General features: G+C 49.8%; 1 protein-coding gene across 3 annotated transcripts in view; it reads right to left on the reverse strand.

Moving 5' to 3' along the window:
• PFKM (phosphofructokinase, muscle) overlaps positions 1-13,415 on the reverse strand; it is a 43,665-nt gene that overhangs the window by 2,021 nt on the left and 28,229 nt on the right. For all 3 annotated transcript variants that reach the window (XM_046639174.1, XM_046639165.1, XM_046639184.1), the window contains exons 3-20: positions 12,555-12,628; positions 11,628-11,705; positions 10,057-10,246; positions 9,664-9,829; positions 8,611-8,655; positions 8,040-8,148; positions 7,831-7,926; positions 7,498-7,590; positions 6,743-6,868; positions 5,259-5,323; positions 4,719-4,782; positions 3,747-3,896; positions 3,253-3,323; positions 2,781-2,868; positions 2,555-2,707; positions 1,891-2,055; positions 770-831; positions 425-536 (exon numbers count right to left, since the gene is read on the reverse strand). In XM_046639174.1, the coding sequence (XP_046495130.1) occupies positions 425-536; positions 770-831; positions 1,891-2,055; positions 2,555-2,707; positions 2,781-2,868; positions 3,253-3,323; positions 3,747-3,896; positions 4,719-4,782; positions 5,259-5,323; positions 6,743-6,868; positions 7,498-7,590; positions 7,831-7,926; positions 8,040-8,148; positions 8,611-8,655; positions 9,664-9,829; positions 10,057-10,246; positions 11,628-11,705; positions 12,555-12,628 (1,907 nt within the window). The remainder of the gene's footprint in view (positions 1-424; positions 537-769; positions 832-1,890; positions 2,056-2,554; positions 2,708-2,780; positions 2,869-3,252; positions 3,324-3,746; positions 3,897-4,718; positions 4,783-5,258; positions 5,324-6,742; positions 6,869-7,497; positions 7,591-7,830; positions 7,927-8,039; positions 8,149-8,610; positions 8,656-9,663; positions 9,830-10,056; positions 10,247-11,627; positions 11,706-12,554; positions 12,629-13,415) is intronic.

Raw genomic sequence — 13,415 nt, forward strand, 5'->3', positions numbered from 1 at the left:
TCAACTGGAGACAATTTTACTCTCCCTCCCCCCAGGGGATATTAGGCAATATCTGGAGACATTGTTTAGTTGTATAACTTGGGAGGAAGGTGCTACTGGCATCTAGGAGGTAGAGTCCAAGGATGCTGCTAAACCATCCTACAACGCACGGAACAGCCACCCACAACAAAAGAATTATCCAGCCCAAAATGGCAATAATGCCAAGGTTGAGAAACCTTGCCCTAAATGAAGAGGATGGACCACATAATCTCTAAGGCCATTTCCAGGACAAAGATGTTTTGATTCTATGACTGTAGAAGATTGCAGGCCCATGCTCTATGGTGGCACTGAGAGCCTCCAGCAGATCAGAGGCCAGTGGGAACCCCAATAGCTATTGGGGGTTGTGGCTGCCTGGTGAAGGCCATGACTGGGGTGTCTTCCCTACCTGCTGCATGTGGCCAAGCACATTCTTCCTGCTGTCGAAGATGCCCTTCCCCTCCTCAGAGTACAGGTTGAAAATGAAGTCAGTGCTATAGTTCTCATTGCACTTCTCATTCCTGCCAGATGGAAACCAAAAGCCTGTGACTTCGGTTGCCTCCCCATCCCTCCACTCCCTCTCTCCCGTTGTAGGTTTTGTTCTTCCCTTTTCTATCTCCTCCCCTGGTTCAGGTTCTCTCCCTCTGTATCCACAGATTCCTCAGGGTGTCCCAAGCATGGACCCATTCTGTGGGCTAGGGCCAAGCCTGACTACTTTCTCTCTTTACTTAGGAACAAATCATGGATGAGGTACCTTAACACCAAGCCCCTTTTCACAGTTGTTTTCATCTTTTGCACCAGATGTTCAACATTCACCTGAAAATGAAACAGTACGTCCTAAGCCTAGCTGGGGGTGGATAAGGTTGGGCAAATGCATAGATCTCTTCTTCCCCGCAGGCCTCTCCAGGAGGGGAGAGCCACATGGAAGGGGCTGTTTACAGTCAAGGGCCTGAACTGGGCCAAATCCTTTAAGAAGTTCAGTACAGACTGAAATTTAAACAAAGGCTCCCTATGAGAAAGGCACAACTAGAAAAGGTAAAGTTCGAGACAGCTGTGGTAACCATTACTTTTCAGACCCTTTCTACCCACTCCCAATTTCCCTTTCCAGGGGTTTCTGGTTCCCCTTCTCTCAGAGGGCCGACTCTGCTCTCAGTGTCAATCTTTAAGTGGGTGGCTTGTATGTACAGCAGTGATTCACCTGGGAGGAACCAGCCCCTGCATTCGAGCTGGGGGTGAAGGTGGAAGACACCCACCCTCCACTCTTGGCAAGGGTTGGCTGGGTTCCTGGATTAGGGAGTTCCCTCCACCCGCTGCCCTCCACTTTGTAGCTCTTTTTCCTCCAGTGAACTGGGATCTTGGAAAATAAGGATCATATGGTCCCCCTGTGAAACAGCAGTCATAGCCCCAGCCAGAGGTGAAAGAGGATCCCCCTCAAAAATGGAATGAGAAGGATCTGCTTTGGTAGCAAGGGAATCTGGAGGGCAGCAAGATACAGTAGAAAGATCACCGACTTTCTGAGTCAGTTAAACTACCTACTCACTTAGGAGTTTAGAAAAGTTTTTTAATCTCTCTAAACCTTTCTCATCTGTGATATGGAGATAATATCTCCCCTGCACGTCTGTTGTGAATATAAGATGCAAAAGTGCATGTAAAGGGCTTAGCAGCATGCCGTCCCTCAAAGAGATGGTTCCCTCACAGCTGCGGTCATCGTGCAAGGTCACCGGGGATGCCAGCTCTGTGCTCTGTCTAGTCTCCTCGCAGGACTCCACAGACCAACTGGGTCTGTCCTCATCTTGAGCTCAGGTGTCTGTAGGGACAGTGGGGACAGACATGGGCAGGGGAGAGCTATGTAGCAGGCTCCGGGTAGCCATCTACCTGCAGGTCTCGAATGGTGAATGGCTCCTCGAAAATGTAGGCCGCATCGGCTCCAGCTGCCAGTCCTGCCATGGTAGCCAGGTAGCCACAGTAGCCACCCATGGTTTCAATGATAAACACTCGACGCTTGGTACCTGCTGCTGACTGCTTGATGCGGTCACAGGTCTGCACAGACAATGGGTCCCAGTCAGAAAGACAGGGCCAGAGATCTGATTCTTGTCACTTTTCTGGCCCTTGCCACAACCCCACTCTGGAACTACATCCTCCCCAGGCCAGCAGGGCCCCTGCACCTCATCAAGTTCTTGCTTTCAGGGACAGCAGACACATGCCAACCACACTGTGAACTCCTCTCTGGGGAAGGAAGTTGTACCTACCCCTTCTGTTGCTCAGAGTAGGGAAATGAGGCTGTATGACCTCAGAAAGGAAAGAACATCTGGTATACAGAGTACGGATGCATTTCTAGGTGAGAGGACTCACACAGCAAGGAGAACGAACACCACATGTGGTTAAATAATGTCTGTGTAAATGCCTGGGCCTGAAGAAGCACTTTTCAAACACTGCCATTCGGTTGGGGCATAACAAATAGCTCACTTTCCAGGACCAGACTCGGTCCAGGGACTATGCTCCCGGCCAGAAGGCCCAGGAAGTGGAGGGGAGCTCTCACCATGCAGATAGTATTGAGTGCGGTGTCAGCCCCCACGCTGAAGTCTGAGCCAGGGACGTTGTTGGAGACCGTGGCAGGGATGACCACAAACGGGATGCAGAGCTCGTCGTACTGCTTCCTGCCCTCCATCAGCTCCAGGCCCCCTGTGTAAGCCTGAGGAGAAAAGGGCAGTGAGTGGAGAGGGAAAGGTGGGAGGGAGAGAGGGAGAAACAGGAAGGGCACTCACCTCGAAGCCCCCAACGATGATCAGGCCTTGAATGTTGAACTTAGTGATGTTGGCACTGATCTGCTCGAAGCTCTTCCTGGGTAGAGTCCTAGTTGATTGAGCGGGGGGTGGTGTGAGGTAGTGGAATTTGGGGAAGAGACAGCAAAATTAGCAAAATTGAGCGAGAAAAATGCTAGAAAGCTGAAGGTGCTTTATTTATAATTTCCTGACTTGTGCCCACTCCCCTACCCCACCTCTTACCCCTGTCCAAGGACACACACGGGGCTCTAAATCCCAGAGCTGCTATTAGATATCTGAACTGGCATGTGTGCCCTCACGGATGCACATGACGTGAGCTTGTGGGCTGAGTGGTGTTCACCACGAGACAAGCATGGTGGTCAGAGCAGACCCTGACCTAATGAACTGACACCCAATTTCCAAGGGACACCTTTAAGGGGTGGTTAGGAGGAGGTGCTCCTGTAATGCCACTTACCTTTTAGTCCCAAGTTTAGAACCCCCTTGGCCAGTCCAGCCACCAACGTAGCTCCAGCCAGCTTCCTCAATCTGCAGGGAAAGGCCACACAGGTCTACGTCGTGGACTGACACCACTTCTTGAGTTTAGACCCCGCCCGATACGCCCTGGTTGGAAGAGGAAGCATCAGCTTTTGCCCAGCTCACTGAACCTCTTCCACCCTCACTGCTCATTCACAGACAGAAAGCACCTACTTATGCTGGGCACTGTGCGGAGCTTTGGGATAGAGAATTAAATAAGACGTGTTGTTTGGAAAGGGTTCACATCAGCGGCTTCTGTCTGTTCCTACTACCCTAAAATTAAATATCTACTTCTGCTTGAACCCTGAGAGGAGAGAAAGGGGGTGACGGACAGAGGAAGGAAAGAGAACGGACAGGTCACCTGCTACCCTCCTCGTCCCCGTGACTGCTCCTTGGCCCCCAGGTGTGCACCCTCCTTCCTCTGAGTCCCCGTACCTGGCCCTTGGCCAGGCCCTCGAAGCCATCATGCACAACCAGCACTCGGTTGCCCTGGATGAGGCCAATTCTCACAGTGGAGCGGACGGCAGCATTCATCCCTGCGGCTGGGGCCCCCACATTCATCACAGCCACTGTATGTGAGCCACTCTGTGGAGAAGGAAGCAGAGAGGGAGCAGGGGAAAGAGGGAAACAGAAATGCCAGCGGGGGCGGGGGGCAGGCCAGTAGGGGAGGCTGAACTCTGAGGCCCTTATGGTCCTGGGATCAGGACATCTGCCTGACAACCCACACCCCTCTCCCAGGGCACGCCAGCCCAGCTTGCTCCCTCATGCAATGGAAGGAAATTCTACCACAAGTCAATAAATAAAGCTGCTGTCCTGGAGCCCAGACACTGTGATATAAAGAATAAGAGGCCTTCCAGAGCAGCGTTTCCTGAAGCGTGATCCTTGGACCACCTGTATGAAAATCCACCTAGAGAGCCTGTTAAACGCGCAGATTCCCGGCCTGTATCCAGAGCTGAATCTCCTCTGAGGGAGGGGCCCGGGAATCTGCATGTTTAATAAGCAACCCAGATAATTCCAGTGTGCACTAAATATTGAGAACTGCTACTCCAGTAGAGGAGGTGGCTTAAATACACTTAAGACATGCTTATTCCAGAGTTTCCCAGAAGAAATAATACACAAGCTCTCTTTTCCATTCCTTGCGTGCTATCTTGTCAGCCCTGAACTGGATGTGGGTCTTGGGTTGGAGACATTAAGGGCACACTAAGACCATGGGGCTGGGAGCTGGAGTGGCTAAGAGAAAATTATTTTAGTAGGGTTAGGAGCTCAGCACTGAAGATTACAGCACTGAAGATTACAGGGGGGCAAAGAAGTTGGCAAGGCTGTAGGTTGTACAGATTACAGGTAGCACTTCATAAAAGGAGACTGGGGGAGGCAGAGGGTCAAGGGGAGAGAGCACCTTGACAGTACCTTAGAAACTGGGGGTCTGATGTGAGCCAGAAGCTTGTATACCTCCCAGTTGTTCATGAAGCTCCTGTAAAAGGTACAAAGAGAGAGAGGTGTCTTCAGGCCAAGGGGATCTGGTCTGAAGTTTTGCTCCTGGCATGAGGTTTTATGCAACAAACCTCTAAGGACAAAACTGGGGCACAGCAGGCATTGGGCAGGGGCTGCCAAGGGGCTACTCCTGATCAGGCACCCCCTGAGCACTCTGCTCCCAGGCATGGTGCTCAGCACAAGAGACCGCCCCTCGCCTGGAGAACTCATCATCCAGCTGGGTCCACACACAGGAATAACGATTATAAAAGGCAGGGAGTCCAGGAGAGCACCCCTGGGATGAACTGAGCCTCCTGGTCACCACACAGCTAATTCTTTTGGGGAAGAAACTGTTGCAGAGACAATATGAAGAGGAAGGGGCAGAGGCTCCTATTTTGGGTCTGGAGTTATGTCGATTTTTGGCTTCATTCCAGCATCTGATTTCTGTGGCTAGCGAGCTTCCAGTCATTTCCTTACCGGCCTCTCAGCTTCATGGCCTCATCAAATTTCCTCTCAGCCATGGCCTTGGTCACATCTTTGGTCTGAGGGAGAAGCACAGCAGCAGTCATGACTCCAGGGTGAGGGTCCTGCACAGCAGGATTTCCATCCCATGGTGAGACTCCACCATCTCTGGGCTTGTGGCTGGATCCTGCCCTCTCTGCACCCCACCTTTTCTATGCTCCCCAAACTTTCACACAAGGAGAAATATCTTTGTTTTTCCTTAATTTTCTGAATAATGAGCAGCAAAAGAAAAGGATTGATTCAATGCTCTATTAGAATATGAGCAGAGTGGAGGAGCCCTCAAAGGGCAAATATCATCTTCCTCCATTCAATACCCAGAGCCCCAGCCTTAAAGAAGCTTCTGAAGGGGCACAGTGGTTAAGTTTGCGCACTTTGCTTTGGTGGCCCATGGTTCACAGGTTTGGATCCTGGGTATGGACCTACACACTGCTCATCAAGCCATGCTGTGGCAGCATCCCACATACAAAATAGAGGAAGATTGGCAGAGATGTTAGCTCAGCAACAATCTTCCTCAAGCGCAAAGAGGAAGATTGGCAACAGAAGTAAGCTCAGGGACAACTCCCTCACCAAAAAAAAAAACAACAAAGAAAGAAAAAAGAAACCTCTGAGTTAATGAGTACACAAAGAAGATGCTGCAGATACACCAGTCAGGAAGAAAGGCTGGTCCTTGCATGTGCTTCCCGACTACTGATTTCTGCTGTGTGTGCCAGTGCTTCAGCTTTGGGACTGTTAGAGACACAGTTCCAAGCAAGGTGGAGCTTGTCTGGGCTGTAGGTCATTAGACCTCCCAAGTCACAGAGAGAAGCAGGCTAGGAGATGGGGAAGCAGCCCTGAGCACTCAGACCAACCCTGAGAATCGGGCCAGACACCTCACTCCCAGCCACACTGCTCACTCTGTGGTATCCAAGGAGCGATTCCTTTATAAGAGGTACCGTTCCCTGAGCACACAGCATTTCCAGGTACTACATCAGACCTCCTGCATATCTTCCCTCCAATCCTTATAATAACCCACAGGGTGAGCATTAGTAACCTCAGGTTGGTCAGAGAATCATGTGCAAGGTAGAAATCATAGAGAGATATAAGCTGCCCAGCCGGATCCTAACAATATCCCCATGCTTTTAATAAAGTTTGGAAAGAGACTGCATTTCTCCTCCTACAAAGACACAATGAAAGGTGTTGAAATTGGATATTATGAGATACTGGGTCTCATTACTAGGTAGGATGGAGAGTCTCCCATCTTCTTTGGGCACATTTTCCAGATGGCTACAGCTCCAGGCAAAGCCCACTGTGATCTTGCTCCATATGTCTCTCACTACACCATACTGCCTTTCCATCTGCTCCTGTCCCAGAGACCTTGGAAGTCAGTCTGTTTCCCAATAAGCTCCAGCTCAGACAGGGGCTTAGGGCTGTTAGGAAGGGGGACTGGGGTCAGTACTCACCACCTGGACACACTCCATGAGGGGCAGCCGCACAGCCTGATTACCAGAGAGGCTCACCACACAGGCTGGGGTGTCTGGGGTCGCCTCCAAAAGTGCCATCACTGCTTCCACACCCATCCTGCTGCCCTGCAGGAATCCAGAGAACAAAGACAGTCTGGTTCAGGCCGCCCCATCCTGGCTTGGCTGAAAAACCAGGCACTCAAGGCCCTTTCCAAATCACAGGGTTGAGTTCCACATTTAAGGACTGCGGCCAAGAACTTCCGGGGCTTTCCCTCCCCACCCAGATTTCATCTAAAGCTTGATGACTCTTTGTCCTCTTGCCATGAGAACCCCAAGGATTCTACCTGACTCCAGAGAAACATATCCACTATAGTAATCCAGGGGATCACTGGAGCTTAATAAGATCTTATTGATAAAACAAGGAAGGATAGCGCCTTTCTCTTCCAGTGAAGGTAGCGTAAGGGGGTTCAAACTGAGTGTCTGAAGTCAGATCTTAGTGATTTCACTAATGCTCAAAGCTCTAAGATCTTAGATCTCACCATTAGGGGAGCCTACAGTTTCCAGTCACCTTTAACGACAGAAAACAGCTCTTGAGAGTATGAGAACAGGTCAAAGGCCACTATAGTCCAGCGGCTGGTGGCAGGGCAGCATGACCAATGGTTTAAGAATTTGAGCTCATGACGTGCAGTACTTCCTGGAAAGAACAGCAAGTCGAGGGTCCTAAGGTGTGAGGGCCACAGAGTCCCATGACTTACCAGGATCCGGTCAAAGGCTGACGGGGTCCCACCTCGCTGTACATGCCCCAAGACGGTGACCCGGGTGTCATATCCCAGACGCTTTACCACCAGCTGAAGGGACCAAGAAAGAGACAGAGAGCGATAGAGAGTCAAGGAGAGAAAACAAGCAGAGACTCAGACAAACCAGGGACGACTTAGCCTCTTATCTTGTAATGATTCCTGGAGGGGAGGAGACCGGGGGCAGGAAACCTGGGAGTGATGTGCAGAGAGACTAAGGGGCGACTCAGAAATCCCCGGGGAATGGGGCCAGGGGTGGGAAGGAGGCAGAGGCCTCTCCGGCTTCATACTAACATCCTTGATGGATTCTGAGGTGATTGGTTTCCCATTCTTGTCAATCGCACCCTCAGCCACAATGATGATGTTGAGACGAGAACCACGGGTCCTTGTCTGGTGGAACAAGGAGAAAAATTGTCAGTGTTATGAAACTGATGAACAGGAGAGGAATCATCAGTGGAATGGGGTGAGGCATTTTTTTTGAAGGCAAAATAAAATGACAGTACCTCACTGAGCCGACGACAAAGATGATCCTCCCAGTCATCATCTGGTGGACATTCAGGAATAAAAACCCAGTCGGCCCCACAGGAGAGAGAGGTGACAAGGGCCAGGTATCTGTGATGAGAGCCAGAAGCATCACGTGGGGAGCTACCCTCCACAAATAGCCTCGCCCATACCCAACGAGTTCGCCTGGTCCCCACAGCTGGTGAAAGGTCAGAGGAGCCTCCATCTCATTCTCGGGCTGAGAGTGACAGTACCACTGGGACAGCTTCTCAACGAGGTTCTGTCCCTGAGGAGCACCTTCTACTCGGGCTCACTGGCCGCACTGGCTTCCAATCTCAGAGCACTGTCTGTTCTTTCACATTGCACGTGTGTCTGTGCATGTACACACATGTACACATGTGCACAGGTGGGTATGTGAGGGAGGTGGAATCGAGACAAGGAAAGGGGGCCACATCAAGAAGAGTATGTACACCTCCTGATCTACCACCACTGGGAGACCCCTCTGGACTCTCCCGGGAAGAGGAAAGGCCTATCACTGGTTCACCGGATAAGTTCACAAGATGGGGGTCTTACCCACAGTGCCGGCCCATCACCTCTAACACGAACGTCCTCTGGTGGCTGAAAGAGACAGACATAGGACTTATACAGTGCAAGTGTCCCTATGGCCGGGATCAAGCCACCGCCCACATCTAGGACAAGTAACCTCTCTGGGGGATGCATTTATGCTGCAAGGCCTTCCAGCAGGTTTCCTACGAGACCGGGAACATTTTAGCCACAGGGTGGCTAAAACACAGCAGTAAAAGGTGTCAATACTGAGGCTCTGTTCCAGGGAGGGATGGGGTCCGGGAAGGGAAGGAGAGAAAGGGAAAAGACATGGAGAAGAGAGGACTTGATGAAGCTGGAATCCTCTAGGATTACCCTGGGGTGCACTGTGACCCTCCATCCTCCCATTCTCCTACATTGGCTCCCCCACGTCCCCTAACCTCTGAGCATGGTGGTGACGGCCTCTACAATCTCAAGGACATGACTGGAAAGGGCGGCTCAGGTTTTGGGCTCCCTGGATCTGTCTCAGTCTGGACAGTAGTCATTTAGGAGACCCCACAGGGATGACAGACCTCCGAGCTTCCTGTTTGGACAGTGGACTAGATAGTGGCAAGAGGCAAATCTCACAGTATTTAGAGAGTGGCGCAATTTCAGCGCTCTAGGGGTAACTCTTAGTGAGAACTAGTGCTCTGGGGGCTGGCCCCGTGGCCAAGTGGTTAAATTCCATCCGCTCCCCTTCGGCAGACCGGGGTTCGCTGGTTCAGATCCTGAGTGTGGACCTAGCACTGCTCATCAAGCCACGCTGAGGCAGCGTCCCATAGAGAGGAACTGGAGGAACCTACAACTAGGATATACAACTACGTACTGGGGAGCTTTGGGGAGAAAAAAAAAAACAAGAGGAAGATTGGCAACAGATGTTGGCTCAGGGCCAATCTTCCTCAAAAACAAAAGTGCTCTGGCCCCGGAAAACTGGTCATTAGAGTCACCATAGCTCAAACACTTCAGTCTTCTCTAGCCCCTAGCCCTTTAGCCTATCCCAGCTGCCATCCTCCCACGCCGCCCCCCTCCCACCAGCCCCCTTACCTCTGAGCAGTAGTAGTGATGGCGTCTACAATCTCTATGATCCGGTGCAGGGCAGAGTCAGTGCCAATGGTCATATCAGTGCCGCAAAAGTCATTGTCAATTGAGCCAACCAGGCCCACGATGTTCAGGTAGTTGGACTTCGTAGCCTCCTCAGCTGTGATCTTACCTGACAACGGAAAGCAAACCAGGAGCCACCAGGTGAGGCACCTGGCACACCTAAAGAGCAGACGACTGGAGACAGAAGGAACTGCAGCCAACGGGAATTGTAAGCAATGGCAGAAAAATGAGGACAAAGCCTGCCTATTTGTGTCTGGGTAATGATTCTCTCCATCGGGAGGAAAGGGGGGTACGTGTGCACATGCACAAACAATACTGATGAGAACAACATCTCACCCGCTTTCTGGAGGTCACTCAACAAGTCACTCCACTCAGAACGGAAGGTGTCAGCCCCAGTGAGGCTACCATCGCCCCCAATGACACACAGGTTGGTAATCCCAAGCTTCACCAGGTTGTGGGCAGCTCGGAGTCGTCCCTCTCGTTCCCGAAAGTCCTTGCACCGGGCACTTCCAATCACTGTGCCACCCTTTGGGGAAGAGGTAGAAGTCAGCTCCCCGGATGACACAGCCAAATTTGGGCTCAACACGCTAAGATATTCCCTATTCCAACACTGTGATGGGCTGTCATAACCATGTGACTCTCTAGGAAGTTTCCTGACATCCTTAAGAGTCATCCGTCCTTCTAAAGGAAGGGGAAATGATGCTGGCTGAGATTTCATAGGGTCATTCCTATAGTCTACTACACCTTTTAGAAGACTGCTGATATCAGCCCATTTCATTGAAGGCTTTGTAAGCAAAGTGATTACCCTCAAAGAGAACAATACATGCCTGTCGGCTTTGGAATAACCTCCATCTTTCACATCTTCTTAGAAGTGTAAGAAGTAGCAGCGACTTCAGTCTATGGAAATTCTCCCTAGAGCCTGACATTATTGGATTGTGTTCATCCCAATGTGCTTGGTGGTATTATTTTCCCCTCTCTAACACACTGTGATTTCTAATTGTAACCAGGCACCGCTAATCCTTTCCCCTTTCCTTCTTGGCATCTTTGGTGCTAGCAGAAGGAGTCACAATATCCAAGTATTCACAGGAAAAACAGCTCTGAGTATAGAAGAGCTTTCTGGATATAGAAAGCCTTAAATTCCCAGCAGCTTATGGATATCCCAAGAGAAGTGAGTATACTTATGGTTCTTGCAAATCATATAAGCTCCTGGCATCCATGACTTTGGGGGTATTGATGCTGGCTCATTCTCAGACTACTCTGTGGCAGGCACCATTGCCTATATAGAACATTCACTAAGCACTGCACATTAAATTCTTTCCCATGTATTTTTAGGAGATTGAGGTAAAGAATGGGGATACAAATGTAATTTGTAGATTTTTCAGTAAGTCAGAAAATGGGTAAATAGTGACAGAGGGAAAGGAGCAAAAAGGATTGTGGATACAATCAGGATAATCTTGGGGTTTTTTTTTAACTCTAAAAGGCTCTCTTGGTTCCCTCTTCCCTTAAACAGTCTGGTCTCAGGTCGCCTCATCACATGAGGACTGGCACACTGCAGCTCTACCTCTGGTTCTGGCCCCAGGCTTCTGGTAAGGTTATTTTCAGGGCCAGACCTTTCCCATGAACCCAGAGCAGGCCTTGCTTATGTGCCAGTTCCTCAAGCCTTGCCTATGACCTTTTGATAAAGAGCAAACCGTCCTGTGATCACATCCCCAACCCACATCCCACCCCAGGAAACCAGGCTGATGTTTTCAAATGCAAAGAGTAAAGGGCACACACAGCCGCTCTCTTGTCACGGAATCCCTTCACATCAAACCACGTGGCAGGGAACTTGGGAAACCATGATCCCAAACCAGAGTGGGGTGAGACAAGGGCAGACAAATATGGGACAGGAGTCCTCTGGAACATACCAGCTGAAGCATCATCGAAACGCTCTCCCAGGTGGCCTCCCTGATGTGGTCTCCACCATCCACCAGGCCTTGATAACCCTGCGGGGCACATTATACCCATTCAGCCTCCGCTAGCCTTCCCCCTAAACTCCCAGGATTAAGACAGGATCCCTGGGAAGAAGTTCTCTGAGAATCAAGTCACCTCCCCCCATGACTGAGTCCTGGACGTTCATGAGACTATTAGATTTAACACAGTCCAAGGAAGGAGATGTCACCTTTTTCAATACCCTCTTCTAGTTTCTCTCATTCTTGAAACATCAGGATGTCCTTCCTAACATTTAATGTTAATTCCTCTTGTTTTTGGCTCATCCCATTTCCTCCAGTCTGCTTCTCAGGGGAACTAGATAACAGATGGTTTTGATAACACAGGATAAAGAGAGGGGATGTTGGAGGGGAGGAGGGAGAGAAATGTGACTTGAAAAGATAAGAGACTACAAAACTTGAGAGAAGGCAGCTAAACCTCACAGAAAGAGGAGTGAACAAACAATAAGGAGGGAAGGAGAGAAGGGTATCAAAGAGGAGTTAGGACCTCAGAAAGTTAGGCAAACTACAGAAACCCAGTGAGATGCTTCCCTCCTAAGGCTATGTCTCTGGATATACTAAATTTGCCGTGAAATACTCACTCATTTCAGCTTCTCTCTCTGTTTAGGGAAGCTGAAGAGAAAAGAGAGAGTAACTTCCTCCTTTAAATTGAACAGGCAACATGAGGACCCAGTGTGGAGACCCTTAAGTCCCACCATCATTACTGGAGACAAGAGTGGGGAGGAGTGACTCATGAAGATAGGGAGCCCAGACAAAGCAATGTAAATGGGAGGTAAGGAAAGAGAAAGTGGGGAGGTGGAGCAGAAAACAGAGAAGGAATGATGGAGAACAAAGTAGAGAACCAACCTCATGGACAAAGAAGACACGGGCACCAGTGAAGATACCAACTCGAACCACAGCCCTGACAGCAGCATTCATACCTGCAAGGAGGAAAGAAAGAAGTCAGGGAGAGCTTACTCCTAAGAAAAGCAACCTTGGACTCCACGATATGAGACTGTCCTTTTCTGAGGCTTTTCTCTGAATCTAGAATATTCCTCTCATCAAGTTTTCTGGACTCCCCACTAACACTGAATTATTGTGTTCAATAATAATGTAGCTCTAGATATGCTCATTCATCTCGCCCCCTGCAAAAAAAATCCTGTCTTTCCTAAGACCTTTCCTTGCCAGGACAATCTGGAGAATAATAATCCTAAATGCTTATTGTGGGGTTAGACACTGCTAAATGCTTGCCAAACGTCATCTCATTTAATCCTATCCACACCCCGGGGTTGCCTCCATTTTACAGATTTGGAAATTAAAGTTCAAAGAGGTTAAGGTCACAGAGCTAGTATTCTTAGAAATCTCAGATTCGAATGCAAGTCCTAAAATGCTTAAACCAACTCCTTGACCTTCATGCTATGCTTGCCTAATCCCAATGGCTGTACTAGGTTTTCCTTGCCTTCTACACTGAATCCAGACATCCAGCTTTAATAGGCTTTTCGAGACAAAGATACGACTCTCTGAGGCTCAGTGACCTGACCAGTCCCAATCTGCTCGTGAGTGTGTCCATTACTGGCTGGTGGATTCTCCCATCTCCACACATACACAGCTTTTTAGTGTCCTCTGGGTTGGTGCATGTCCCAAGTGTACCACTCAGTTGAGATTCCCTGGCTCCTATACTACCAGAAGAGGCTGTGACCAAGTGTACAGGCAGAATTATGGAGACTC

The sequence above is a fragment of the Equus quagga genome, chromosome 1 (assembly GCF_021613505.1).
Source record: "Equus quagga isolate Etosha38 chromosome 1, UCLA_HA_Equagga_1.0, whole genome shotgun sequence".
NCBI classification, from domain to species: domain Eukaryota; kingdom Metazoa; phylum Chordata; class Mammalia; order Perissodactyla; family Equidae; genus Equus; species Equus quagga.